Source organism: Xenopus laevis, chromosome 1L (genome assembly GCF_017654675.1).
Source record: "Xenopus laevis strain J_2021 chromosome 1L, Xenopus_laevis_v10.1, whole genome shotgun sequence".
Classification (NCBI taxonomy): domain Eukaryota; kingdom Metazoa; phylum Chordata; class Amphibia; order Anura; family Pipidae; genus Xenopus; species Xenopus laevis.
In genome coordinates this window covers 37,482,692-37,507,527 of record NC_054371.1, presented here as the reverse complement: position 1 = coordinate 37,507,527, position 24,836 = coordinate 37,482,692, and the positions used below count along the sequence as shown (strand labels likewise).

The 24,836-nt window shown below is 38.9% G+C and overlaps 1 protein-coding gene across 4 annotated transcripts in view; it reads left to right on the top strand.

Annotated features, from left to right (window-relative positions):
* The window catches only part of pds5a.L (PDS5 cohesin associated factor A L homeolog), a 73,173-nt gene that overhangs the window by 24,485 nt on the left and 23,852 nt on the right, over positions 1 to 24,836 (top strand). For all 4 annotated transcript variants that reach the window (XM_041588501.1, XM_041588497.1, XM_041588493.1 and 1 more), the window contains exons 7-17: positions 193 to 273; positions 4,332 to 4,472; positions 7,402 to 7,517; positions 14,907 to 15,001; positions 17,274 to 17,419; positions 18,001 to 18,152; positions 19,636 to 19,749; positions 20,868 to 20,949; positions 21,466 to 21,514; positions 21,863 to 22,002; positions 22,995 to 23,110. In XM_041588501.1, coding sequence (XP_041444435.1) covers positions 193 to 273; positions 4,332 to 4,472; positions 7,402 to 7,517; positions 14,907 to 15,001; positions 17,274 to 17,419; positions 18,001 to 18,152; positions 19,636 to 19,749; positions 20,868 to 20,949; positions 21,466 to 21,514; positions 21,863 to 22,002; positions 22,995 to 23,110 — 1,232 coding nt within the window. The remainder of the gene's footprint in view (positions 1 to 192; positions 274 to 4,331; positions 4,473 to 7,401; positions 7,518 to 14,906; positions 15,002 to 17,273; positions 17,420 to 18,000; positions 18,153 to 19,635; positions 19,750 to 20,867; positions 20,950 to 21,465; positions 21,515 to 21,862; positions 22,003 to 22,994; positions 23,111 to 24,836) is intronic.

Sequence of the window (24,836 nt, the reverse complement as noted above, 5' to 3'; positions counted from 1 at the left end):
TAACACATGTTGCCTTCAAAGGGGACCTGTCACCCTTCAAAATTATTTAACTCTTTTATATTCCTCCCTTTTGATGTAATTCAGATCTGCAGTAACTTCTTTGATTACTGCACAGCGAAGATACATTTTGTAATATAATTTCCTATGGATTTTAAAGGTTTTAATTTGTTTTTACAAACATTTGTCTTTCAGAACCTAAATAAACAAGCATTTGATCTTGCAAAGGTTCTCTTGAAAAGGACAGCTCAAACAATTGAGCCATGCATTGCAAATGTAAGTATCTGCATAACATCTCTCAACATTTCAATAAAGAATAAACTAATACAGGTATGGGACCTGATATCCAGAATGCTCGGGACTGGGGTTTTCTGGATAATGGATCTTTCCATAATTTGGATCTTCGTATCTTGAGTTTACCAGAAAATCATGTAAACATTTAAGCAGACCTGTCACCTACGCTTAAAAAACTGTATAATGATTAAAGTCCTTTCCAAATTAAACATGGAACACAAATTCTTTTTTTCATGAAAACACCCACACCTTATAAAGGTGTTTAAATATCTAAACTGTCAATCAAAAATGAGGCATAGAGGTGGGGCAGTCCATTAAGGTGGCCATACACGGGCTGATAAAAGCTGCCGACAGACCGTGCTGGCAGCTTATTGGCCCGTGTATGGGGCCCCCTGACGGGCTTCCTCGATCGAGATCTGTCCAAAAGTGGCCAGATCTCGATCAGATGGGACTAAAAATCCCGTCGGATCTCGGCCGCATCTGTTTGTTGATGTGGTCCCGCGATCAGACTGCCTGTAAAGCCACCGTAGGATCAAGGTGGGCATATCGGTGGGCATATCGGGGAGCAATCCGCTCGTTTGACGACATCGCCAAACGAGCGGATCTCTCCGTGTGTGGCCACCTTTACTTTCACTTTCCATTCGGCAATTCCTATATGTCACTGCCCTCCTCACATTACCCCTCCCTCCTCAGGCTCTATAATTGTGTAGGGCACTGTGCACAGGCATTTGGTGCATAAACAAGATTTTGAGGCGATACACAGTTTGTCTTAATAACAGTGTCCACAACATGGCTGCTGCTGCCTGCTTGCTGTGATTGTATACTTCCAAGACTGAAGGAAACAAAATTTAAATGATAAATATAGTGTAAATAAATTTTATTTTGCGCAACTAACATGACAGTAAAGAATTTGGAATTATTTCTTAGGGTGACAGGTCCCCTTTAAATAAACCCAATAGGCTGGTTCTGCCTCCAATAAGGATTAATTATATCTTAGTTTGGATCAAGTACAAGCTACTGTTTTATTATTATTTATTATTATTGAGAAAAAATAAATAATTTTTTAAAATTTGGATTATTTGATTATAATAGTCTATAGGAGACAGCCTTTCCTTAATTCGGAGCTTTCTGCATAACGGTTACCCGATAACAGATCCCATACCTGTATGTTGTTGAATTGGAGAATTGTATAGTTATTAACTGTGATTATTTAGAAAAGATGAACTGGGTTCCCCTTATAGATAATTATATGGATTTCAACTTACCCAAGGGGTCTTTGGACATATTTGTATCATTTTTAATATATTTTTAAGCATTGGACTGCAACCTTGTATAATTAATAAGCCCTTTTCATTAAAAAGCTGACCAGCAAAGGGTTAGAGCTTTCATTTTTCAATTAACTGAATATTAACACAGTCCAAGTATATTGTTTCTTTTAGTGGTTTGATTGCCTCTCTTTTACCAAGACACTAAATGAAGCAAGTGTCAATTACATTGTGCCCAGCCCATTCCTTGTCTGTACGTTTTCTTGTGAAAATTGTTTCTGCTCTATCTACAAGAGTTGAAGTCGGTTTTTTAAGTGCAGTAATGTCAATGATTTCATTGGTTAGTACTCGTTTTGCCTCGTTGTATTAGAACAAACGGTTTTTCGAAAAGTTGATTTAGACTCCTGTATGAAGAGGGACAGATTGTCTTGACCAAATCACAACACTGTTGTATCATCCATATTCACCACCATTGCTTGTTTGGTGACCTAGCCAAATGATTGGACCTTTCTTTATATGACCAGCTTATCCATTCCTGGAAAATAGTCAGGGGTACTTGTAGGTTATAGACTAGTTTATCTGTAGCTGGCAGTAAATTTGGCCTCTCCATAAATGATAAATAAGTAGTTATACATTTTTAGTACTTAATTTTCATCTTAGTAAAACATTGGTTAGACTCCTCTTTACAAGGAATATAAAACTCCCTTTTAAACATGACTATGTTCAGTTGGCCATACGTATAAAGAAGTGTATAAACACTATCTGAACTTCTAAAATTAAATGTTTTTTTAAACAAGCATAACTACAGATTGAAAGGAAACCATGATTCATTGATGAACCATTTCCCAGCATCCTTGCTTAGGCTGAAAGTATAATGCAACCCCTGTCCCATTGTAAAGTGATGGATTCTGGGTCTGAAAGTCCCATAGTGGCTGCTGCACACGTCCTGTGGAAAGTAGAAGGATACACAATCCCAGAATCCATCACTTCATAATGGAGAAAGGGATGGATCACTACGTCAACCTAAAGGGGTTGGGGTAAAGTCCTGCGCTGAACCAATTTCTAAGATCTGAGCCCGCGACCCGAACCACAACCCGCTTATTTAACCACTTTGATCCGCTACCCGGACCCGCAACTGACTTATCTGCAACTGCCGACCACAATCAAACAGGAAGTGATGTTGCTGCAACCTGGAAGTGACATCTTCAAAAGTGGGCGGAAAAGGAGTAAAATATAGACAATATAACACAAGATAAGAAATTTAGATGAGACCCACAGACCTGCATCTATACCCGCCCCTGAAAATCCTACCCTCATTCCGCAGGGTTCACAGCTTTTTTTTGCGGTTACCCAACCCGCTGCAGGACTCAAGGTTGGGGTACTGGTTTCAGAAAGCACAGAGATTGGCTTTCATGGATTCCATTTAATCTGTACTGGTTTCAGAAAGCACAGAGATTGGCTATCGTGGATTCCATTTAATCTGTTCTATCAGCTCAGACAGTGTTTATACCTATATAAGCCCAACTGAACATGTCAAACATGGGAGTATTATATCCCTTTACTATTCGGTGCATTATTTCTTATAAAGGACAGTTGTGCATAAGTAGATTTGAGAAATCCCATAAATATAACCTAAACCAGGACTGTGCTGTGAGATGGTAGTGAAATGAGGTTGAACAACAGAGAAATCAGAATTGTCTGAATGTAAAGGGGCATAATATGGGCCAAGAATACAAGTGGCAATACATTTCTCACAATTATGAACGGAGGTCTTCTTTAGGCTTTCTTAAAAATTCGGTAAAAAGTAAAACATTGCCAAATAAAAAGCCCTGCATTTTCTTTTATAAAACCCATTGTATGTTACCCCACCCCCAAAAGCACAGCACACAACAGCACAGCACACAACCCTGCTCCTTTGCTCTACTTTTCTAGTTGTTGTTGAAACAAAAATGTGTGTTAATTATAAAGTACAAGTGGACCATTTCACGAATGGTATAGAGGTCTTTATTTTAGAAAAGCAACTTAAAGGGCATGTAAAGTCTAAAATAGAATAAGGCTAGAAATGCTGTAATTTGTATACTAAATATAAACATGAACTTACTGCACCACAAGCCTAATCAAACAAATAATTTATGCTTTCAAAGTTGGCTACAGGGGGTCACCATCTTGTAAATTTGTTAAACATCTTTGCAATACTAAGACTGTGCACATGCTCAGTGTGGTCTGGGCTGCTTAGGGATCGTCATAAACAAAGCTGCTTGAGTTCTGCATGGCTGGGAAGTAAGGCGGGGGGCTCCCCCTGCTGCTCATAAGTATGATTGTTTCCCTGCTCAGCAGTTAGGGACCATCTGACAATTCCTATCCACAGCAGTAAATGAAGGGAGAATTTCACTGCACACAGTCAGGTTTCTTATAAAAACGGTACACATTTTTTAATTAAAGTATATTGGAGATAGGTTTCTTTTTCATTAAATAAAGTAAAAATGGGATTTTATTATTTTGCCTTTACATGTCCTTTAAGCAAGATTAAGAGGTGTTAATGCTGTAGTGCAGCCACTAAAAATTTTACAGGCAAATGTGAAAGTGCTTTGTTGAGGGTCTGGAATTTTTGTAGATGAGCTAAGGGATATATAGGAATTATGTGCATGATTAAGTGCATACTGCAACAGATACTTTAGTAAGTTAACATGGAGTAGTTCTAAAAATGGCATTTATTGAACATTATTTCATTTACTGTTATTGAAAAGTAATCGTTTGCACTTTTTTTTTTTTTAGTTTTTTAACCAGGTTTTAGTTTTGGGTAAATCGTCCGTGAGTGACTTGTCGGAGCATGTGTTTGATCTCATACAGGAATTGTTTGCTATAGATCCTCAATTATTGCTCTCCGTTATGCCTCAACTGGAATTCAAATTGAAGGTGAGATCCTTTTTTTTTTTTTTTTTTTTTTTTTTTATAAAAGCTTTTTTCTTTATTTCAACGGTGCTCAGCTTAAATAAAGCATGATGCTTTTTTTTTTTTTTTAAATTATAGTTTTTTATTTGTTTTCTTCAGGTTTCATAAGAAATATAATTAAAAGAAAGATAAGAAAAGAAAAAGGAAAGATTTATTGTCAGAGTGGGGGGATTTAGAGGGGAAAGGGTTTTTTGTTCCATATTCATATTGCAAGATTTTCTCTCTAGTGCTTCTTATTCTTCAAATCTTTTGTCTTGCTTTATACTTAAATTCCTAATCGTTGAAATGTTTGTTTTTCCGTTTTTGCCATTTTTTATAAGTGATCATTTCCCTGTTTTTTTGTTTCAAATTTGTTATTGCATATCTTTCATAAGTGAGGTTGGAGTCTGTGAGAGAAATTAAGTTTTCCCTAATTGGTTTTTCAGTTGATTTCCACATCCTTGCTATAAGTATTCTGGCTGCAGTGAGAATATGGAAAGTTTGTTTTCTTAATTCTGGGGTTATTTCTTGTAGTCCATGGTTGAGTGATGCCAGTGATGGTGTCAGTGTTATTGATTTAGTTGTAGCTTTCCGAAATTAGCTGTGAGACCTCCTTCCAAAATGGGGCCAGTGCTTGGCATGTCCACCATGTGTGGAACATTGTTCCAATCGATTTGTTACATCTCCAACAGTTTGCAGAGGTATTTGGGAACATTTTATTTAATATTTAAGCTTTCTGTACCACCTGTAAAAAAGTTTTCTTTGGTTTTCTATATGGTCAATATGTTGAGATCTTGTTCCCATTTCTGAATGTTTCGGTTTCTTATTTTCAATTTGATTTGAGCTTGCTCTGTACATCTTGGACAAGCCCCCCTTTTGCCCTGCTGTATTAAAGCATATTTGCTTGAATGCTGTTTGGTGCCATTGTATATTTCTTTAAGAATGGAGCTAATAGGTGTCGAATCTGGAGATACTTATAATTCGTGTTTGGGAAGGTTGGAATTAGCTTGTAATTCGTCATAAGATTTTAAAGTAGTGTTCACGAGTAGTTGTGATAAATTTGTTAAACCTAATAATTCCCAATTTCTGATGGAGAGGTCGGGGATCATTATTTCTGAAGTTTTAATCAAAGTATTCAATGCTGGGAAAACATGGATATGGTTTTTTTGTTTTTATCTGGCTCCAAATTTTTAATTTTAATGCTGTTATTGTAGTGTGATATAAATTTTTGTTCTTTATTAATTGCATTGGCTGTTGTGTCCACATTCGTTGTTGTAATGTATTTGGGTGAGTTTGTTCTTGCTCTATATTAAGCCAATGTTTATAGTATACAGGGAGATTCCACATGGCTATTCCATTATAGCTGCCTTATAATAGTTTTCTATATTAGGGACTCCAAATCATCCTCTTGTTGTTGGAGCTGCATCAAGTTTCGATTGATTTGTGGCTTTTTTCCTCTCCATATGAATGTGTCCAAGATTCTTTGTGCTTGTCTGAGAAAATATTTAGGTACATCAATTGGTAATGTTCTAAAAATATAGAGTAATTTAGGTAAAGACATAATTTTTACCCTAGCTATGTGGCCCAACCAGAAAATATATAGTGGTTTCCATTTTTTTTAATTGTGCTTGTATTTCTATAAGAGTTTTGGGAAAATTGCTTTCATAAGTTTTAGCAATGGTAGTGCCTAATTCTATGCCTAAATAACTTATAGTTTCTTGCCTCCACTGAAAGGGATAGTTTGCTTGTAATGATTTAGTGCTATTTTGTGACCTGTTTAGTGGAAGGGCTTGTGTTTTATTGACCTTTAGCTTATGATATGATATTTGACTATAATCTGATAGAATCTGGGCTAGTTCCTGGAGCGAACGTTCTGGATATGAAAGAGTTAAGATAATAACATCTGCGAAATGTGCAAGTTTATGTTCCACGGTATTCGTTTTAATTCCTGATATGGCTATTGTGTCTCTGATCCTTTTGGCTAATGGTTCTAAAATTAGGTTAAATACTAGTGGAGCAAATGGACATCCCTGTCTTGTTCCATTGGTAATGTAAAAACAGTCTGATAGGAATCCCATATTCATGATTTGTGCTGATGGTTTGGAATATAACGCCATTATAGCATGGAGAATATTTCCTTGAAAATTTCTTGAATTTTTCTAGTGTTGTCCATTCCATGTCTTTTTGCAATAAATCCTGACTGGTCTAGTGTTGTCCATTCCATGTCTTCTTGCAATAAATCCAGACTGGTCTTGATGTGTGATTTTTGACAGGATCCCTTTCAATAATAAAGCATATTGCTAAAAGGCATTAGAATACCACATTATTAATGGTAATGTTCCAAATTCATAGTTTTTGCATTCAGCCAAAAACCAAATTCCCCACAAAAGATTTTACCATATTCCAAACCCTAATTACAAGTTCATATTTGAGTGACTACCGGTATGGAAGTAAATGTCTGGAATGCCTGGGACCTGGGGTTTCCTGGATGCGTGGTATTTCTGTAATTTAGTGCATTCTTACATAATAAATATCTGAATAAAATGCATGAAACAGGAGGGAGATTTATACAAGCTGTTTGTTGACAGTGTCTTGAGATCTACTGATCACCAGCTATAGGTCTACTGGGAGATCCCAATCTACCTTTTGGGCACCCCTGCTTAAGGCGTATCATCAAGTACATGGTGTTGTTTTATTATTACAGAATCAAAGGAAATTAAAATAAGTTAAAGATAAGAATTGCATGCTTAAAATCAGCTCTGTTGGAAAATACATTTCTGTACAATGGGTTTCTAGATAATGTATTCCATGCTTGTATTTGAATGTCAGGTTTTGCATTTTCTTTAACTATCCATGTAAGCAAATGTTTGATTTTAGGGAGCAGAGCTCAGATTATTTATTTTTCCCTCCAAAGAGTAATGATGGCGAGGAAAGATTGGCAGTTGTACGACTTCTTGCCAAATTGTTTGGTTCCAAAGATTCTGATTTGGCAACACAAAACCGCCCATTATGGCAGTGCTTTCTTGGAAGGTAAGTTGTCTGTATTTATGCTGCTTATAAATAACATGGTGCAATAAAGGCCTTTCAGACTTTTTTATTTTTTTTATTTTGAATGATGGGGGGCACTTTAACAGAACATGTTTTACAGGAACCAATAGGACTGTACAAATATACCACGTAGTTCTTATTTCATTAAAGGAGACCTAACTGTAGAAATACGCAGGCACACAGGGCGATTTAAGTGCAGGGTTACCCCTTGCTTTTTATTTCTGTGCGAACGTGCAACGTTTTGGGGCAAGCCCCTTTGTCAAGCATCTTGACAAAGGGGCTTGCCCCGAAACGTTGCACGTTCGCACAGAAATAAAAAGCAAGGGGTAACCCTGCACTTAAATCGCCCTGTGTGCCTGCGTATTTCTACAGTTTGGTCTGATTTTGGGGGTTGCCGTACCCTCTTACGCTTGTGCACCAGGCTACTTGAAAAAGGAGTGTGCTCAGCTGTATCTAGTTCCAGTTCAACATTAAAGGAGACCTGCCACCCTACAAAATAATTCCATATTCTTTTCTATCATGTTAGTTGAGCAAAATAAACTTTACACACAGTATATCGATTTTTTAAATTTTGTTTCCTTCAGTCTTGGAATTACACAATCACAGTATGCAGGCAGGAGCCATTTTGTGGACACTGTTATTAAGTCAAATTGTGCATCTCCCCCAAAATATTTTGGAAACGCCAAAATGGGGGACCTAATGCCCTTGCGCAGTGCCCTACATAATTATAGAGCCTGAGGAGGGAAGGGGGAATGTAATTAGTGCAGTGATATGTAGATAGAACTACTGAATGGAAAGTGAAAGTAATTTAATGCCCCGCCTCTATGTCTCAGGCGGGGCAGATATTTGATTGACAGCTCAGATATTTAAATATCTTTATAACAGGTATGGATGCTTTAATGAAAAAAAAAAGTTGTGTTCCATGTATAATTTGCAAAGGATTTTCATTATACACCTTTTATGTATAGGTAACAGGTCCACTTTAAGAAGGTTTAAATGTTTTTAAGATGAGGAGGTTTTTCTTTTTTTGTTCCTCCCCAATCCAGCCTCCCACTATGCTTCCCATACTTTCTAGAATTTCCTTTGAATGTCCTTGGCTATGAATGTGAGCCTGATCAGGAGCACTGTATCGTTAAAGGGAAACTCCTTCCCCATATGAGCACATTCAGTTGGGCTTGTATAAAAAAAGTGCATAAACTCTTGCTGAAGTTCCAGAAAAAAAAACTATAAATGTATTTTATATTTTATTTCTTTCAGAAGCATACCTGGTTTCTCAGACTGAAAGAAAAATTCCCCCCCCCCTTAGGCTCACAGTGTCAGGCAACACCTACAAGCCTTGTTCCATTATGAAGTAATGCCTTCTGAGACTTAAAGTCCATCTGCTTTTCAGATCATTTTTGCACCACCTACTATGAAAGGCAGAGAAAGTCACAGAATCCGTCACTGGAGGGGTTGCATTACATTGCTAGCCTAGGGGTTGTTGAGAAATGGTTCATCATTGTAACATGGTTTCCTTTCAAAAATTATATTTATTTCTGGCAGTTCAGGTAGTTTTTATGCACAGTTTCTACATAAACCCATCTGAATGAGCCTTTAACAAGTGATATCCAGTTATTCAGTATTGGAGGTTTGATTCCCTTTCATGTCTCTTTAATAGCCTTATGTAATAAAAGCTACTGCGTTTACCCAGATTTACAACCAATCGGCACATAGTATTTACTGGTCATCTGTTTAAAAGCACACCTTAATGGTTGCTGTGGGTTACTGCTCCTGGGCAAACGTTGTGCCTTTTTATTACATATGGGGATTAGGGCATTGTGGTACTTTAGGGCACTGCAAAGGATATTTGCGTATGGGGACATACCTGGCGCTCTGATGACGTCACTGGAGGCGCGCAGGCTTCGGATACCAGCCGCATCGCTGAACGAGGAAGCGATGATTAGGGAGACATGCGCCACGGCTGGAAGCTGAGAGGCGCATAGTCAGACGATCCTTGCGCCCTCAGTGCATACTGTGAAGAGGGGTAAGCTGAAGCCATGGGCGCCATGTTGGGTAAGGGCTGGGCAATCAAAGCCCTTGGCGCCAAAAATATCAGGGGAAGGTCAGGGCCAGGCAGTATGCATATGCATAAATAGAAGGTCCTGTGCTGCAGTTTTAGAGTTTTATGCTTGACAAGGCATCCTCTTTATAAGGGGTGTGTCAGGTAGGATCGTGCCCTTCCTGTTTCTGAGAAGTAAGCTGTGTGGCAAGCAGCTCGCGTATGGATCCTGGAATGCCGGGCAAACCACCTCACCCCAAGGGGAAAAGTTAAAAAAAAAAAAAAAAAAAAGGGAGAGAGAGAGAGAGTGTGATGCTTTAAAGAGGTAAACACTTTTTATTTCTGTTGTCATTTTGCAGCCTTCCTGCCGCTGAAAAAAAGGACAAGCCTCCAGAAAAGTCCAGTCCTATGACACAGAATCAAGAGGAAACAGGGGTGTCACAAGTTCCAACATCCCAAGCTTTTACGGATTCCTTGGCGGAAGTGATAAAACAAGCAGTTATACAGGGTTTCCAAGAAGTGTCGAATGTCAAGAAGAGACGAGACATTCCTATACAAGGCCAACAGAATCTTTTTCGGATGTTTCAGAAGGCGAATTGTCTGACATTTCTGAGTTCCACTCATTTGGAGGTTCAGAGGAGGGGGAGATAGACTCTGAAGAGGAGTCAAGTTTGGATCTGGCTATCATAGAGCCATTGATAAAAGCAGTACGTCAAACATTGACATTTCCTTCAGAACCCTCGAAGCTATCCTCAGCAGACAGATTGTTTCCAGCATTAAAGAAAAGGTCGGCCTGTTTTCCAGTTCATGCTTCTATTAAAGAAATAGTAAAGTCGGAATGGAAGAAGACAGAGAAGAGACCTCAAACATCAGGAAAATTCTTAAAGAAATATCCCTTTGAAGAGGGGGAAGCAAAATTCTGGGATGCCACTCCTAAGGTGGATGCGGCAGTAGTGAGGCTTGCTAAGAGGACCACGTTGCCCGTGGATGATGCGGCTGTATTTAAAGAACCGATGGAAAAACGAATGGAGTTCAATCTGAAAAAATCATATTGCGCAGCAGGGGCCGCGTGTAGACCAGCAGTGGCGCTGACATCGGTTTCTAGAGCCCTAAAACTCTGGCTTGCAGACATTGATGAAGCAGTTACGTCCAATGTAAAGAGACAAAGACTGCTGGAGATGGTGGCAGATTGTAAGGCGGCTGTTGAGTTTATCTCAGAAGCTTCAATAGACCTTGTACGCTTCACAGCGAGATCCATGGCACTGTCAGTAGCGGCAAGAAGGGCCTTGTGGCCGAAGCCTTGGGCTGCGGATGCATCTTCCAAGTATAATTTGTGCCAGCTTCCGTTTGAGGGAGAAATGCTCTTTGGAGAGAAGTTGGACGCAATTATAAAGAAAGTGTCTGGAGGAAAAAGCGTCTTTCTGCCTCAGGACAGGAAGAATAAGAGAGGAAGATTTGAGCCCCCTTTCTCGAGAGATAAGGAAAGATTCTTTCGAGGGGCGAGACAATATAGACCGGGGAGAGAGTTCTCCAGACAGACATCATGGAGATCCGGTCGTCAAGTCCCCAGAGGGAATGTTAGAAGAACTAGTGTTTTTCCCACCTCAGCCTCTACCTCACAACGACAATGAGGGTGGATCGGCTCAGACGGCAGTAGGAGGCAGGTTGGCGTTATTTGCTCAAGTCTGGGCCGAAAATATCCAAGATCACTGGGTGTGCAGTACAATACAGGGCGGATTACGCCTAGAATTTGCAAGTCTGCCAAGAAAGCATCATTTTTTAGTTTCTTCTTTTCGAAACTCAGAGGAGAGTTATTCTTTAGTTCAAGAGTACATAGACCAATTGTTCAGGTCGGAAGCGGTCGAGATGGTACCGCAAGACGAATGAACCGAGGGGTTCTATTCAAGGCTTTTCCTCGTAAAAAAAGCTTCAGGGGCTCTGAGACCAGTGTTGGATATGCGCATGTTGAACAGATTCCTAATAAAGAGAAAGTTCAAAATGGAGTCCCTAGGCTCGATCATTCAAGCCGTCTCAGTAGGGGATTGGATGTCGAATATAGATTTAAAAGATGCATATTTCCATGTACCTATTTGCCCGGAGCACAGAAAATACCTAAGATTCGCAGTCGGCGAAATACATGTCCAGTTCAGGTGTCTCCCCTTTGGCCTGTCGCAATCACCAAGGGTTTTCACAAAGGTTCTGGTTGTGCTGATAGCAGAGTTAAGGAAAGAAGGCATATCAGTTTTTCACTATTTGGACGACATTCTGGTGACGGCAAGATCACAAGTGGAAGCCGAAGTTCACACAAGAAGGGTGCTAGACTTCCTTCAGTTTTTCGGATGGGTCGTCAATATAGAGAAGAGCAACTTGTTCCCCACAAGATCTCTGACGTTTCTCGGGGCATTATTTCAGACAACACAGAATCTGGTAAGCCTACCAATGGAGAAACAAGAGAACATGATACAAGCAGTTATGTTTTTCAGGAGTCAGGAGATCATAACAGTGAGACATTGTCTGAGGATACTGGGCTTGATGTCTTCAACTATACAAATGGTGAAGTGGGCAAGATGGCACTCGAGACCCCTGCAAAACTTCCTATTAAGAAAAGTGAGGAATCCCCAGTTAAATCTACACAAGAGACTGAGAATACCACAAGATGTAAAGGACAGTCTAGATTGGTGGTGCGTCCAAGACAATCTGGGAAAGGGTACGTACCTGGAAGAACCCAAGTGGACGGTCATAACGACCGATGCTTCAGGAACCGGTTGGGGGGCACATATGCAAGATCAGTGCGTTCAAGGCTTATGGAAGAGCAATCAAGATCCGGCAAATATTCTAGAGCTGAGGGCAATAGGCGAAGCACTTTCTTCCTTCACAGAGTTTTTACAAGAAAAGGATGTAAAAATCATGTCCGACAATGTGACAGCAGTAGCATATGTCCAGAAGCAAGGAGGTACCAGAAGTATGGCGTTGCTAAGGGAAGCAGAAAGGATCTATCAGTTCGCAGAATCACGTTTAAGGAGTCTGACAGCGGTGCATCTGCCAGGAGTAGAAAATCGAAAGGCAGATTTTCTGAGTCGAGTGTTTATAGATCCTGGAGAATGGAGCCTACACGGAGACATCTTCCAGGACCTAGTGGAGACATGGGGTCTCCCAGATATAGATGCTATGGCCTCAGATCAAAACAAGAAGTGTCAAGTCTTTTTTTCAAGGTTCCCGTGCAAGGGAGCAGCGGCCCTAGACGGCCTAACTCGAGATTGGTCCATAGGGTTGATCTATGTCTTCCCTCCGATCCCCCTCATTTGGAAGGTTCTGAAGAAAATAGATCAGGAATCATCGGAGGCTATAGTGGTGATTCCCTTCTGGTCGAGGAGACCATGGTTCCCACTACTTCGCAGGTTGGCGTGCTTTCGGCCCAGGAAGATTCCAGAATTTCCAGGATGGTTATCCCAAGGGATGATCCATTGTCAGGAAGGAAATCATCTATCCTTGATGGCCTGGAGGTTGAAAGGGAGAGGCTCAAGACTCATAATCTGAGCAATGAGGTTATTGATTTTCTTCTAAAATCAAGGAAAAATTCAACCTCAGCACAATATTATAAGATCTGGGAGGGATTTGTGCAGTTTTCAGTAGCAGGTGGTAGAGATCCTTCCGAGGTATCGGCCTCTCTGCTGGTATATTTCCTTTTTGCGGGGTATCAAAAAAGCCTTCACATAAACACGCTAAGGGTGCATGTTTCAGCAATTTCAGCATTGTCAGGAAGAAGTTGGGCGCTGGATCCACTAGTCCAAAGGTTTTTTAATGCTTTGATGAGGATTAAACCATGTATTAAGAATATTTCCCCACCATGGGATCTTCCATTTGTGTTGGACACTTTATCTCGGGCTCCATTCGAACCACTGCAGGAGACTTCGTTGTGGAATCTAACCCTGAAGGTGGTGCTACTAGTAGCAGTGACGTCAGCCTGCAGGGTAGGTGAACTTTCAGCATTGTCTGCCAAAGAGCCCTTTACGACTATCTTTGAAGATAAAGTTATCTTGCGGCCTGCTTTCAAGTTTCTTCCTAAAGTCGTATCCAAGTTTCATATGGATTTGGAGGTGATACTTCCCTCATTCTGTCCATCTCCAAGGACGGAAAAAGAAAATCGTTGGCATACTCTGGATCTGGTCAGAGCAATTAAAGTCTATCTGGAAAGGACAGAAGACTGGAGGAAATCTGAGCATTTGTTTGTGATTCCTGGTGGCTTTAGGAGGGGCCAAGCTCCCTCCAAGAGGACCCTGAGCTCTTGGATAATAGCAGCTATTGCCAAAGCGTATAACACAGCAGGCAGGAAGGTTCCCCGGGGACTTAAAGCCCATTCCACGAGGGCATTGGCCAGTTCCTGGGCGATGGAAGCCAAAGCATCGCCAGAGATGATCTGTAGATCTGCCAGGTGGTCGTCAATCAACACATTTATAAAGCATTATAGATTAGATGTTTTGGCCTCGCAAGAAGCAAGATTTGGGAGAAAAGTCTTGCAATCAGTTGTACATTTCACTGAATAAATGTTTTTCTTTCACTGCATTTGTAGCGTATTCCCTCCCTAGTTTTTAGCTTTGTAGCTCCCATTGGTGAATGCTGGCCATGGGTGACTAGGAAAACAGGAAATTGTTTATTACTTACCGTAATTTCTGTTTCCTGGTCACCTTCCATGGCAGCATTCACCAGGGATTTCCCACCCTGTACGGACAAGCTTATTACCAAGACAGGTGAGTGGGGGGAGGAGTTGACTTTTTAACTTTGGAGGAAGTCCTGTCCATTGGCCCGAAGGGCAGTTAACCCATTGGTGAATGCTGCCATGGAAGGTGACCAGGAAACAGAAATTACGGTAAGTAATAAACAATTTCCTGTTTTGGCACAGGTCTCATATTTACACTAGTATGAAACCTTTGTGTAATCTAAAGAGAATTGTTTGCCACATACAGTTGGCAAGTTTTCCACTATACTCTATATTAGGGAAATGAATTATAATAAAATAGTTGTGGCTTACAAATAAGTCCGTGGAACCCTTGCACAGATCATAGATCAGGAAAATCACCAATGGGACAATGGCAAAAGCCTGAAATTTGCTTCCACTTATATTTAAGGCACATCCGCAAGTGGCATGCATAATGCACGGAGCTCCGCTCATGTTCCATAAAAGCCATGATTCCCATTTTCTGTGACTCAAAGTAATTTGACTTGGTTCCCAACCTTTTGCCACTGTTTTTGTGTGTGTGTATTTATATACATTTAAAGCAATTTTATTACGATTTTAAATTACATTTTAATTGTATTATTTGTTTATTTTTTAGGTTTAATGATATCCATGTCCCTGTGAGATTAGAAAGTGTGAAGTTTGCCAGCCATTGCCTAATGAACCATCCAGACCTAGCTAAGGATCTCACCGGTAAGTTTCTTTTCCCAAATAACAGGAGTGCTTTATACTGTAGGACCATGCTTAAAGGACCAGTAACATCAATTTTTTTTTTTTTTTTAAATTTGTTGGTATACAACGAAAAAAACCCACAAAGACAAATGAAACTTTGAAATCGCTAAATCTTTATTAAGAAATAACTTACCGAAACTCCGCTTGCGCTCCTCTTGAGAAAAGGCGACAGGGCGACGATCCATCATGCGACTCTCGATTTCTCCTCCCTGCCTTCCTTATAGGAGATAGCCAGGTAGGAGAAATCGAGTGCCGCATGATGGATCTTTGCCCAGTCGCCTTTTCTGAAGAGGAGCACAAGCGGAGTTTCAGTAAGTTAAAGGAACAGTAAAGTCAAAAAATAAGTGTTTTAAAGTAATTGAAAATATAATGCAGTGTTGCCCTGCACTGGTAAAACTGCTGTGTTTGCTTAAAAAACACTACTATAGTTTATATAAAGAAGCTGCTGTGTAGCAATGGGGGCAGCCATTCAAAGGAGAAAAGGCTCAGGTTACACAGCAGATAGCAATAAGCTCTGACTGTCTAATTGTGTTATCTGTTATCCATTAGTTAACCTGTGCCATATAGCCGTTTTTAATTTCCGCCCTTGCTCCACAGCAGCTTGTTTATATGAACTATAGTAGTGTTTCTGAAGCAAACACATCAGTTTTACCAGTGCAAGGCAACAGTACATGATATTTTTATTACTTTAAAACACTTACATTTTTTGGTGTTACTGTTCCTTTAATTCTTAATAAAGCCATAGCGATTTCAGTTTCATTTGTCTTTGTGTTTTGTTTTTTCGTTGTAGACTAAGAATTTTTTTTTTTTTTTTTTTTTAAATGTTACTGGTCCTTTAACTATTGTAATGGCATCTGACCTTTGTTTTGTTTTATAACATGTATTTATAAAGTTGCAGCACTGCACAATAGGGAGTATGTACATCAAATATAAAGACAATATTCTAAATAAATACTAATACAAGAGGCAAAGAGAGTCCTGCTTAATACAGCTTATGTTAGCATTGCCCAGTTTTATTGGTTGAATTATCTTAGTTATTATCTTAGATTAAGGAGTATTAAGCAATTTAAGGCATCCATATGTTATTCTCTTCGCTTTCTTAAAAGGGGCACTGCACACACACCCTTTTTCAATGAGTAGGACTTGTACTGAATATACTGTTTGTCTGTGTGTTACATAGGGATGCACCGAATACACTATTTTGGATTTGGACGAACCTCCTAATCCTTCGTGAAAGATTCGGGCAAATACCGAACCAAATCCAAATCCAAATTTGCATATGCAAATTAAGGGAGGGAAGAGGATTTTTTTTTTTTTACTTTGTGACAAAATCACACAATTCCCCTCCCTGCCCCTAATTTGCATATGCGGATTCGGTACTACCAGGCAGAAGGATTCGTCCAAATCCGAATCCTGCTGTAAAAGGCAGAATCCTGGCCGAATCCCGAACCAAATCCTGGATTCGGTGCATCCCTAGTGTTACATGTGGTTCATGCGACATAATTAAATTAAGAGTGCGCATAATGGACAATCAAAACAAAGGGTAAAGGGCGGGGGTGGTTTATTTCCATTGGGTTTAAAAAAAAAAAGATGGAGTATTTGAAAAGTAGAGATATTGACAATGGATTGGAAGAAAGAAAACGTATTGGATGGCCTACATAAAAATGGGGTATTATGGTTACAGTGCAGAGGAGGACAGGGATTAAGAATGAAAGTGAAATACACTGTTCAAGGAAAATGCTGTTCTTTAACTATGGATGATAAAGCAATAGTTTTCATATGTCTGAAACTTTTAATGAGCTAATGTGGTGTCTCGCCATATGTTTTATCTTAGAAGGAGCTCTGAACATAAAAAGTCTGCAAACTGCTTAGGAGTTAGTTTTCCCCCTGCCTGGGTTTTTTTCTGATACCTCTAAATTCCTCCCACATTTCCAAAACATATAGGCAGCCTAATTGATGATTCACCCAAGAATGTTCTGTCAGTGTGATAGGTGTAGCCTTAGATTGTAAACTGATATGAATGAAGAAAATGTAAATTAAAGGATGATCAGTATTGACACCGAGGAATAGCTTTGTATAATAAGCACCACCTTGTGGAGCTCAGAGCAAGTGACACATTTGTGACCAGACGTTCTACTTATAATATAGTAGAGTTTTTAAGCTTTGGGGTTTTTTTTGCAGATTTTTTTTTGCAGTATAATACACTAATGATTTGTTTGTCCCTTCTTTTCAGAATTCCTAAAGGTTAGATCACATGACCCTGAGGAAGCAATAAGGCACGATGTAATTGTTACCATCATTACAGCTGCAAAGAAAGATCTTTTTCTGGTAAATGATCAGCTGCTTGGTTTTGTTCGTGAAAGAACATTGGATAAAAGGGTAAGAAATAAATTCAGTTTCTGCTTCATTTTATATGAAGATACCATTTTTTCCTCTACTTAAATAGATTTTTAGTGTGATTTATACTGAGATGATTTTCAATTGGTCTTCATTTCCTCTTTTATTTCCTCTTTTTTATTTTTTGGTGGTTTTTCAATTATTAATTAATATTATGATTGTTCAACAGTTTAGCCGTTATCTGTTTGCTACATCTTTTTTACCCTAGTAACTAGGCAGTTGTTTTGAACGAGAGGCTGAATTCTATTTCTATAACATACTAAAACTTGTGTTTAATCACCCCCTTTAATTTTTATTCTGTGCTATGCAATGTCTGCCTTATAGTGGTTACACATTTCAAATAAAAAGTATTTTAATTAAGTATTTAAAGTAATGATTTCCTTTATGTTCAGCATTTCAGCGAATCAGAATTATTGGTGGTTGCAAACAAATTCTTAGCTACCTACTTGTCCAGGAATCCGACCTAGAGTCCTGTAACCTTATGCGATTATGAACTATTTCTGCTGTACTAAATTACTCATTTGCTCACTATGTCTGTATATATTTACTTTTATTTTTTTTAGTGGCGAGTTAGGAAAGAAGCCATGATGGGTCTTGCTCAGCTTTACAAAAAGTATTGCCTGCATGGTGAAGGTGGGAAAGATGCAGCTGAGAAAGTCAGCTGGATAAAGGATAAACTTCTGCATATATATTATCAAAATAGCATTGATGACAAGTGAGTCAAAGCCGTTTTCTGGAAATGTTGTCATTTGTGTTTTAAAGGGGACCTGTCACCCAGACACAAAAATCTGTATAATAAAAGTCCTTTTCAAATTAAACATGAAATCCAATTTCTATTTTTTATTAAAAATCTCAGCTGTCAATCAAATATTGTCTGCCCCTCCTCTATGCCTAGGCATAGAGGCGGGGCAGACAATTACTTTCACTTTCCATTCAGCGCTTCCTAGATGTCACTGCCCTCCCCGCATTTCCCCTTCTCTTCACTGTTTAATTGTGGAGCCAGGGCATGGGGATGGACTTCAGGTCCCCCATTCTGGTGCACAAACAAGATTCTGAGATGATACAAGGCTTGCCTTAATAACAGTATCCACAAAATGGCTCCTGCCTGCTCGCTATAATTAAAATAAGGCAGCTGTGGGCTGTAAGGGAGACTTTGTACATGAGGCTCAGATCATTTCTTGTCTGTGTCAATACACTGCAGGTAATGCAGGCTGTAAACCAGTGATTCCCAAGTGATGTACTAGTGTTGCTGGGAAACAATTAAGTGTTGTTGCACAGCTGACACTTCTGTGTCTTTTCCCATAGGGAGTAATTACATGTCACCATTCAAATACTGGGCGCTCAAATTTTTAGTCTGTATTTATACAATATAAGGCTGAGGACAGTGACTTGAAATACAAATCAAAACTGTCAATGCCAGAAAGTCAGCCATCACCTTTTAAACATTGCAGTCATCACATAGCACAATACTTATGTAGAAAAGGAATAAGTAATTACGCTTTAGTAGAAAATCAACTTGAGTTATTCTGTGTATAGGCATTTCTGCTGGCTATCTTTGTCTTCAATGAAGACATGTCATTTAGGAAACTGGCGAACATTCTTGGCAGAGGCCATCTTTAACCTTAACTGCAAAGTTTAGCTGTTAACTTGGCCTCTGATGACTGACTGCAGTCTGTATGCCTTTATAAGGGACAAAAGTTGGACTGAAATCTCGAAATCTCATTAATGCTTATCTTAATTATTGATCAGGAAGACTAGAAAACCCTGTTTGTGTGAGTCTGCGGGTGTGGCAACTGGGTCTTTTCTGTGAGATCTGTTTTCTGGCTAAATTATTAGACTAGCCTAGGTTGGTCCCCCATTAGATTAGCCAAATTGGACAAATAGTTTATATCTGGTGACCCAAATCTTCTCATGGGTAGCATGGTGTTTTATTCACATGCCCCAATTAATTACCACTAAAACATTTCCGTTATTGGCTGCTTACCATGTTTTGACTTAAAAAATCTAGTTTATGGGGAAATTTGGAAAGAGAATTGCTAACTGTAATCTGTACCTTACATCCTAAGCAGCACATAGTTCCCATGTATAATCATACTAAGCTAACATACGTCTCTGTATAATTGATTCCATATAAGTCATTCACACCAGTGATGGATATATATGTATGTGTGTATTCTCATTTATTTTCACTTCTACAGGTTACTTGTAGAGAAAATCTTTGCCCAGTCTCTTGTCCCTCACAATCTAGAAACCGAAGAAAGGATGAAGTGTTTGTACTATTTGTATGCTAGCCTGGATCCCAATGCAGTAAAGTGAGTACATACTTGGGCATGATAGAAAACCAATGCTGTTCAACGTTTTATGTGTAGAGGGACGTTAATTTCTCATACCATTGGAGTTATGTAATATAAGGCATTACGTTTGTCCGGGGGCAGTAAGCTATAGCAGCCAATTAGTAGGTAGAATTTACTAGTCACCTGTTTAAATGCAAGCATCATATTGGTTGCAATGGGTTACTGCACCTGGGCAAACTTAAACTTGCCATAGTTTTTTAAAAGATCTTTTCGTTATCGTGAAACCACGATTATCTCAAAATGATCATTTAAATGTAAGATTTGTCCATCAACTAAAAAGACCATTTCAGGCGATATTGCCAGGAAAACTGAGGGTGCTGCCAGCTTGGCCCTACAAACATAGATAGATCTCACTGGGACCGATAAAATTTTGATTCCCGCTAACCTCAGGATAATTTGACTGATTGGTCGGATTCAACTGAAATCGGTCATTCACCAACGAAAAATCTTTGCGTCTATGGGGACCTTTAGTGCCTTATATTACATATGGGGGAAGGTGTTCTAAGCTCTGAAGTCTTTTGGATGGACACTGATCATTGTTGAACAGCTCTGTAGCATGTAGAGTGTTTCTCCAGGACCATGTTCAGTGTTGTTGTTTTTTTTGGGGGGTTTTTTTGTGCATTGTTTTTTTTATTTATTTAATAATGATGGTAATTACACTAGTTATCTGGTTACTTGAGTTCCACAGACCCTGGTTTGAACAAAAAACTGGAAGATGAACTGGAGAGGGCTTTAGTCAAATAACTAGTAAAGGAAAATGTAAAGCAAGAGCCTTCTACTGGCCTCTATCTGCCTTCATAGGAATGCTGCCCCTTGCATCCTAGAAGGATTATACATTGCAGAATAGAAAGTCAAATCAAAATTGAGCTTTAGACAATTAGTAGATGAGTGTGCAAGTAGAAATAAACAGTTGTTTTTACAAAATTGTGCTGTCAATAAAAATCTAGGCTCACTGTCATTCTTTAATCGTGTTGCCAGTCCAGCAACCAAATGGCAATTTTAGTTGCGGGTTGAGGAAATTGAAAGGGAAACCAAAGAAACATGAAACCTTAAAACATATTTCCCTTACCTTGTAGAGCACTGAATGAGATGTGGAAGTGCCAGAATATGTTGAGAAGCCATGTAAGGGAGCTGTTGGATTTACACAAGCAACCCACTGTAAGTATCTGCAAAGTATTTTATTTAATCTGCTTGAAGCCAATGTTGTAAGCTTTCACTGTTGTAGTCATGCAGGATATTGCACTTTTTATTCTATTAACTAGTTCATAGTAACATCAAACATAAACATTTTAAGCAAATACTTGTTGAAACGAGTTCTAGAAGGCCCTGCCGCCAGCAAAGATACTGACTGAGATGTGGAAATTGCCATGTCATACTTAAAAGGAGTCTTCTGCAATACTTAATTTTAATTCCTGCATTTTGCTTAATTACCTTATAATAGGCTAATCACTAATATAATAGTGTATGTTAAAGGGGTTATGTACACTTAGGCTACAGTGTATATAAAGCACAACATTTTACTATTAGTGATGTATTGTAATTAGGGATTTTGTTGCATGTGTAGGATAAACACTTACATTGATTAATTCACATTTTCACATTTACTTTGTTTCCAGTGTCTCCATTAAATATGTATTTCACTCATTTAATTGAAATGTATGTTTTATTCCTCAGTCAGAGGCTAACACCACTGCCATGTTTGCAAAGTTGATGACTATTGCAAGTGAGTCATTTTGTTTTCCTACTCTGGTTAATCCATATTCACTTAGTCTAAATAGGATCTTGTTTTGACCTTGCATTTAGAATTAATCGCTGCTGAGTGATGAAGCTATGTGCATTTAGAATTTACAATGAACCACATGAAATGGGGAGATTGAGAATAATAATTTATGCTTGTAAAACTTTGAAGGGGAAGTTCATTTGAGTCTTTTCTCCACCCCAATTATAGGGTTTTGAACAATAAGGTGCATCTAAAAAAAATTGCCGTTTTCAGGTTTCCAATAATAGACAAATTCATTGGTATTTCTATTGCTGTTGGGTTTTCATGCTAGTTTACTTTTTCCATTTCCAGAAAACTTGCCAGATCCAGGAAAAGCACAAGATTTTGTGAAAAAATTCAATCAATCCTTGGGTGAAGATGAGAAGCTTAGGTCTCAGCTAGACGTTTTAATTAGTCCATCATGTTCATGTAAACAGGCAGATGTGTGTGTGGTAAGGCAAACACTTCATAATACAGTTTGTGGTCAGGTCCAGGCCCGGTGTGGGGGGGGCGTCAAGTGGAACAGGTCTACGGGTGCCTGGTTAGTAAATCCGGGCCTGGTCAGGTCCATGTCTTGAAGAATGTCAGTGCTTTGATTTGAATACCTTATCTTGCAACCATGCTACATTTTTCTTTTTTGGTTTTTAATAATACGTTAATGAATCAATATCCCGACGTAAGGGTAAAGGGGTATAGGTGGTAGGCAGGGTGTAAAAACAAGCGTAATAAGCCATTTTTTTGTACAGGTATGGGGTTGTCCAGAATGTTCAGGACCTGGGGCTTTCCAGATAATAGATCTTTCTGTAATTTGGATCTCGATAGCTTAAGTCAGCTAGAAAATCATGGAGACATTAAATAAACCCGATAGGATGGTTTTGTTTTATTATCACAGAGAATAAGGAAAGGAAATCGTTTTTAAAAAATGGATTATTTGAGATGGCCTTTCCGTAATTTGAGCTTTCTGGATAACGGGTTTCCAGAAACAGATCCCATACCTGTATTTAATTTAAAGTATGTTTATTATAATGCTGACAGAGTTGTGGACTGTTATCCTAACTCTAGTGAGAAATACATCATGTCGGTCAAGTATAAGGGTATTTTGCATTCAAATCCTGCTTTTCATTATGCATTTTTTTTATATACAATAGAACCCCCATTTCGAGATTTTATGGGGACCAAGAAAAAAAACAGGGTAAAATCAGGGAAATGCATTATACATGTAAAATAAGGGAAACTTAAAATCAGTTGATGTAAAATTGAGATGTTGGTAGGTAGGTTGGCACAAACAAGGTCAATAAACAAAACTGCTCACCTCACATTCATGCCTTTTTTTTTTTTTTTTTTTGCTTGGAAACATTTTAGCCTTTAATCATGGATGCATCTTATATATTAAACTAGTAGTAGATCATGCGGTTTTCCTATTACTGACTTTATTTTATTTTAGAGGGATATAGCTCGTAAGCTTTCAAATCCCAAGCAGCCTACAAATCCGTTCCTGGAAATGGTCAAGTTCTTACTGGAAAGAATTGCTCCAGTGCATATAGATTCAGAAGCTATCAGGTACATTATCTGTGTGTATTCTCGGCTTTATACCTGAAAATTGCTGTCAGTACATTTTTACTTGTTTTGCAAATGGATTTCAGTTCAACCTGAACACAGCAAAGAATATGCATGTTTTTTCCATGTTTGCATAGGCTCCCTCCAGGTACTCCCAATTCCTCTCACACTCCAAAAACATACAGGCAGGTTAACTGGTTCCTGATAAACCTCACCCTAGTGTGTGTCTGTGTGTCTGTGTGTATATGTCTGTGTGCATTACAATATAAATAAAGGGTAATAACCATATACTGAGACCAACCAGTACAAATGTGGCTCCAAAAAGCTCTTCGCCCATTTAAATGATTCTGTTCTGGCTTTTTTTTCCTTTGCAGTCTTAAAATAAAAAGAAAATACAACTTTGCATAAATTTAATTGTAACTTGCTAAAGAGAAAGTGACCTATTAAGACTGCACCCTCCCATTACTCTTGTCTGTTAATCCCTGGCATGTAAAAATTTAAAACAATAAGGTTAAATTAAAAGAGAAGTATATCCAGAAAGCCAAACTTAAAGGGTTAAAAAAAAAAAAAATCTAAAAAAGGAGAGGGACGCTCTATAAAGGCAAATCAGCTGTTAACCGTATCGGTGCTGTAATAGCCTAATCTCTTCGTATACCGGTAGTATATTCCAGTATTAATTGTCTATACCTTTTGAAGTGTACCCTGTAGCCCATACCTCCCAGAATAGACTCACGCCAACGTAGAGTCTCCTCCAGGCTGAGGAGGATAATCATAGCCCATTATTTCAAAGCATTCTGACGCCCTGCTTAATTTAAAGAATGTGCCCGTCTTTGTGTTAATGGTAACATGAACGTAGCTTTAGTTAAGACTTATAAGGGCAAATTCACTAACGCGCGAAGCGCCGAACGCTAGCGTTAATTCGCTATCGTTGGGCATTTTCGCTACTGCGCAAATTCACTAACGAACGCTGGCTAGTGTTACTTCGCAACCTTACGCCAGGCGAATCTTCGCTAGCGACGAAACTACGCAAATTCACTAATTTGCGCAGTGTAGCGAACGTTACCTTTTACGCTAGACTTCCTTCGCCACCTCAGACCTGGCGAAGCGCAATAGAGTAGATAGGGATTGTTTAAAAAAAAGTCAAAATTTTCTCTAAGTCCCAAAAAAACGCTGGCGTGTTTTCTACATGATGGCTGATAGGCTGAAAAAGATTGAAAAATTTTTGGGGCTCCCCTTCCTCCCCCTACATTTCCTGACTCATGGCAACTTACCTAGACAGTGGGCACGTGTAGGGCAAAATAAAAATTTTATTTGCAGATTTGAAGGTTTTCTAGGCATTTGTAGTGCAGATACGTGTTCCTCCATTGAAATTTGAATTTCGCGCCGTATGCAAATTAGCCTTCGCTAGCGCAACTTCGCTTTATATAGCAAAACAACGCTAGCGCAACTCCGCAACCTTACGCTACCCCTGTGCGCAACTTCGGATTTTAGTGAATATAGGAACCGCTGACGAAACTACGCCTGGCGAAGTGCGGCGAAGTTGCGCCTGGCGCAACTTCGCATCTTAGTGAATTTGCCCCATAGGGGGTTATTTATTAATGGTTGAGTTTTTTTTTTCCACAAAAAATTTGAGTTTTCGAGGCTATTTCTCGGTCAGAACTTGTATTTTCCTGTAAAAAACTATCCATTTAAAAAAAAAAAAAAAAATTAAAAAAAAAAATCTATTTGA